The sequence below is a fragment of the Buceros rhinoceros genome, unplaced genomic scaffold (genome assembly GCF_000710305.1).
Source record: "Buceros rhinoceros silvestris isolate BGI_N320 unplaced genomic scaffold, ASM71030v1 scaffold32583, whole genome shotgun sequence".
Taxonomy (NCBI): domain Eukaryota; kingdom Metazoa; phylum Chordata; class Aves; order Bucerotiformes; family Bucerotidae; genus Buceros; species Buceros rhinoceros.
The window spans coordinates 1-4,829 of NW_010404725.1; the positions used below are offsets into that span (position 1 = coordinate 1).

General features: G+C 38.7%; 1 protein-coding gene across 1 annotated transcript; it reads left to right on the top strand.

Moving 5' to 3' along the window:
• The first annotated feature begins 183 nt into the window (after window positions 1–183).
• On the top strand, window positions 184–3,519 carry STRAP (serine/threonine kinase receptor associated protein). Its single transcript, XM_010133489.1, has 5 exons — window positions 184–316; window positions 861–997; window positions 1,582–1,731; window positions 2,193–2,258; window positions 2,592–3,519. Exons 1-5 carry the CDS (start codon window positions 198–200, stop codon window positions 2,651–2,653), a joined length of 534 nt encoding a protein of 177 aa, XP_010131791.1. The 5' UTR covers window positions 184–197; the 3' UTR covers window positions 2,654–3,519.
• Window positions 3,520–4,829: the final 1,310 nt, after the last annotated feature.

The following is a 4,829-nucleotide window of genomic DNA, read 5'->3' on the forward strand; positions in this document are numbered from 1 at the left end:
GTTGAACCCAGGACACCAACGCAAACCGTTCTATGCATCTGTGATGCCACTGAAAACCTGAAGTACCTGTGGAATCAAACTGTGCTCTTTAAGTGGCTTTTTTGATGGAAGGTGGAAATTTTTTCATTTGCTGAAGTAATCTGAGAGTTTTTTTTTTTCCTTTTTGTTCCCTTTTAAGCCTCTGGGACCGGAGTACCATGACTGAAGTGAAGGCACTAAATGTTGCAATGTCAGTGAGCAGCATGGAGTATGTTCCAGAAGGACAGATACTTGTGATAACCTATGGGAAAACTATTGCTTTTCATAGTGCAGAAACGTGAGTTCAAAACACAGGCTGTGTAATGGGTTTGGCTGTGGGTAAAAACTGACTGTACAAGGCCAAAATCACCCCGGTTGTCAGAACTGGCATTAGCGGATGTCCTTGCTTGCCACCTTGTCAGAGGCAGAATGTGAAACAACTACCCTCCTTTAAAGTAGTGAATTCTAACTGTCTATAACATTCCAGACTGTTTCAATTTAAGCCATTTTTGTATTTCACACCAACTGTACTTGTGTTTTAAATAAGTTTCAGCCAGGGTTCATTTCAGTGCTCTTCAGAAAACTAATTATTTATGTATCTCTATGACAACTTAAAGCGAGTCACACACTTAAATACATTTCAGAAAGTAGTTCTAAACGTGTGAGCTTTTGTTTTGCTTACTCTGAACTCATTTCTAACTTGTTGAGCGTGACTTGCAAGTATTAAAACTTGCTTCAGAAATTGCGTGTTTTCTTAAAAGCACTTGTGATGAGTAGAATAAGTTTTCTTTGCTCTCAGGATCTTTTTTTTAATGAACTTTCAACAAAATTTTCTCTCTCAGTCTAGAGCAGATTAAATCATTTGAAGCACCTGCTACAATCAATTCTGCATCACTTCACCCTGCAAAAGAATGCTTGGTTGCTGGTGGTGAAGATTTTAAACTCTATAAATACGACTATAATACAGGAGAAGAATTAGGTATGTTTGTTTTCTATAATCAAAAGTGAGTTCTGAAATGGGTATGTTTAATGAAATAATGACTAATAAACTGTTGTACTCAAGGTCTTCGCAGGCGTGCTAAGTCATTCTGTATTGCTGCAATAGCAAGCTCTACATTGAGTGTTTTGCTGTAGGTTTCATCAGATATGTCTGACACATTGCAGCCACTTGCTTTTATGAAAATATGATACGTTTGTTAATGTTGGTCAAATATATTTCAAAAAGTGTATTTCTGTGTTTTTCTGTTGATCCTGTCCTCATTTAAAATTGATGTATGTAGGGTCATTAAAGGAACAGAGCATGTGTACTCCATGCTACTGACTTGCTTTGTAGTTTTGGCTGGAATAAGTAATCACCTGTTAACAAAACATTAATATACTACTTAAATTAGAGATAGCTGAGATATCAATTAGCAGCAGCTTTTATTTGCATCAGAAGTTAAATGCTGAGGAAGTGCCCCACTTAGGTATTTTTTTTTTTCCTTCTTAGGATCAGTTTTTGCTAATTATTTTCAGCTGTTGACTGAAATTTGAAATAAATGCTCCTGGTCTGTTCTTTTATAGAATCTTACAAAGGACACTTTGGTCCAATTCACTGCGTGAGATTTAGCCCTGATGGAGAGTTATATGCAAGTGGCTCTGAGGATGGTACACTAAGGCTGTGGCAGACAACAGTAGGGAAAACCTATGGTCTTTGGAAGTGTGTAGTTCCTGGTAAGTGTGTGCTTGTTCCTGGTGAAACTTAGTTACTCCATGTGCACTTTTTAAGTAATACCTGTAATAAGCAGTAAACATCGTCTGAATTTCATGAACTAACTGTACTGTCTCCTGAGGGTCTCTATATCCACTCAAGTCTGTTAGATTTAAGGATTTTACTTCTATTGGTGTCATTTAAGCAATTAACTTCAAACCTGTAAGCTTATTGAATATAGACACTTTGTGGGTAGTTAAGCAAATAGTCTGATGTATTTTTGTGTATTAGAGCAAGAAATAAGAAATACCACTTTTGTAAAACTTAAGGATGTAAGAATCTCTATAAAGAAGTGGGAATGACAGGGAATAATGGGGAGTTGCTTACCCAACTCTTTCTCCTTAACGCTAAATTAAGTGGAAATTTTTTTTATTAAAGTGGGTAGTGGAAACTGAAGTTAAGTGTTTTTTCCCTCTCTCTACAGAAGAGGAGAATGCAGAAGCAGCAAAAGCAAGGACCACACTTCCAGGAACCGCGGAGGAGGAAATAGGTAATGCACTGAACTGCCAGCTTCAACTCTCCTTAGTGTTAAAAGAGCAGTCAAGATGGTAGAACGCTGTACTATTGAAGAGGTAGTTTTCCCCAATTACCTTCTGACATCATTCATTCTTCTCAAAAGATGTTTGAATGCATTTTCCTGAAAATGACCATGTGGTGTCAGACTAGTGACTAGAGCTCTGCAGACTGAACAGATAGGGTAGAATAACTGGTCCAGGTTAATTGGCAAAACAAACTGAAGGGGTCTTTAAGCAATCTCTCCAGCATTTACTTGGTTCATATATCTAAGGTGAAATGAAATAATACTCTTCTTATTTAATTGCAGAAGATCTTCCCTCTGAAAACTCAGATGCGGTGTACAGCTCAACTCCTGAAGTTAAGGCCTGATTATTGCAACTGTTACACAGCATATGGACATACGAGACTAAATCAAATGAACAGTGATCGACAGCAGCCTTCCAGAGTGTGCTCTCTACATAAGGCAAAGATGGGCAGTAATTGATGAGAATGCAGTGGAACTGGCTAGGTGTTGTCTGTAAGAGAACTGAGTATCCAAAAAAGAAAAAAAAAAAGACAAGTAGAAGAGTTTTGCTATCACTGTAGCATAACTGCGTACTGTCTTTTCAAAGAAGTGTGCAAGCCAAGATCCAGTCTCTCCAATTTCAATTAGACTCATTGTAGTGTGTTTTCTTTATTATGGAGAACAGATACAATGGCTCTTACCTGTATTTTTTTTTTTCTTGTAAGTTGGAAAGTTTGGCTTTAGTTGAAAAGGAGAGATTATGTACTCAAAGTATTTGGTTCGGGTTTTGTTTCATTGTATGCTGCTTCTGAACGTTTAACTGTTTTCAGTTGTCTAAATAAAATGCCTCTCAAAACTCATATCTTACTGTTGAGCGTTGGGTTCGTAGAATGGAGAAGCCACCAAGTTAATTATGTAATCCTTTCCAGCGTCTTGGTTTTGTACCATACAGAGGGAAAGCAGTAGGAATGTTTTAGTGTTGGTACAGAGGGTGGCAAGTTCTTTGATCTCTTATCTTTTTATTCTCTGAAGTTTGAAAGTAAACGTGAATCTTTCAAAAACAGTGAAAACTCCTAAATTGAACGTGCTGCCTGAAATACTTGGTTGTATGTGCAAGTCTCAGAGGGTGGCTGTGAACTATATAAAGCTTGGGTTTAGTCCTCCAGACTGGATAAAGAAGTTACTCTTTCAAGGTTACAAATCATATTCATTAAAGAAAATACTGCTATTCTTCACTTGTCATTTCCTTTAACATTGTGCTGAAAGGTTTACATAATGCGTTCTGTATGGAAAAGTTACGCAGAGGTATATTTATTCATACACTTTTATTTTTTCATATTCATACTTGTCATTACTGTTCTTTTGTTTTTTTTCAAGGGTACAGTAATGCTGTCATCTTAGAAGATTGAAGCTTAATATTTGAAAATGGGGTATACGTTGAAACGGGGGGCAGTGCTTTCTGAATGTAAGAAAATACAATGTTCCACTGTGAAGGGCAGTCAAACAACTGGAACAGGTTGCCTGGGAGGTTTCCTGTTTCATTCTTGAAAGTACTCAAAATCCAACTGGACACGGTCGTAGAGAACCTGCTGCAGCTGAACCTGCTTGAGGAGGGGCTTGACAGAGTTTCCTTCTAGCTTCACCTTGGGGTGGGGGAAGTAATAAGCTAAACAAAATATGATGCCATGATCATGGTTTACTAGTGCAAGAGTAGTGTAAGGATGTGTTATTTCACAGACTTAAATTATACCAAAATTAGTTTTGCAGCTACTCTAAAAACAAGCAACTTGCAACCCTCTGACTTACAGCTAACTAGTGCAGTCTTACCATTAATAACATTAAGGCTGATGAGGGCTCCAAATCTAGTACTCCAGCCTAGAAGCTGTTCATTTTACAAGCTGAAGGATGTGTTTAAAACATGAAATTTGCACTCTTTGTCCCATAGTGAAACGTCTTGCAAACTCCAGTCTTCAAGGCATATTTCAAGAACTCTGTGTAGCATTTCACAGGGGTATCTGAAACAGCATCCTCAGATTTCAGAGCTGTGGCCCTTTGCTGCTGTTGTGAGTTTGTGGTTGCTTTGCTAGCACACAGCAAGTAGGGCTAAAGTTGGAAAATAATTCATCTAAATAAGAAAAATGTTTAATATTTTTTTTCACGTGAGTTAGTGTCTGTAGAACACTTGAAAAAACTAAAGGCTGTGAAGTTGTCAGTGGCTTTTGTCACCGGACTTCCATTTTGCGGGTGTTAAGGCTTTACAAGGTCGGTAAGTTTATAGAGCTCATTGTGTACACGTTACACTAGTTTCTACTTGAAAATTAACTCGGAAAGCATTGGGAGATGCTACCATCAAGACATCAAGCTGGGTGTTATTTACCCCTGAAGGAACAGACTACGTTGGTAAGTCCCGTCACAAAACGGCAGTGGTCTCTCGCCCTGCGGGGGTGCCTTGGTCGCCTCGTTGCCGACAGCTCCGGTGCGCTGGGCGCAGCACGAACGCGATGGCGGCGGTGGAACACCGTACGGCCGTGACTGCAGCAG

Excerpts from the sequence above, each read along its gene's own strand:
- STRAP (XM_010133489.1), top strand. The coding sequence starts at position 198 with ATGACTGAAGTGAAGGCACTAAATGTTGCAATGTCAGTGAGCAGCATG. Across the intron at positions 317-860 it reads GCTTTTCATAGTGCAGAAAC|TCTAGAGCAGATTAAATCAT; the intron begins GTGAGTTCAAAA and ends TTTCTCTCTCAG. Across the intron at positions 2,259-2,591 it reads AACCGCGGAGGAGGAAATAG|AAGATCTTCCCTCTGAAAAC; the intron begins GTAATGCACTGA and ends ATTTAATTGCAG.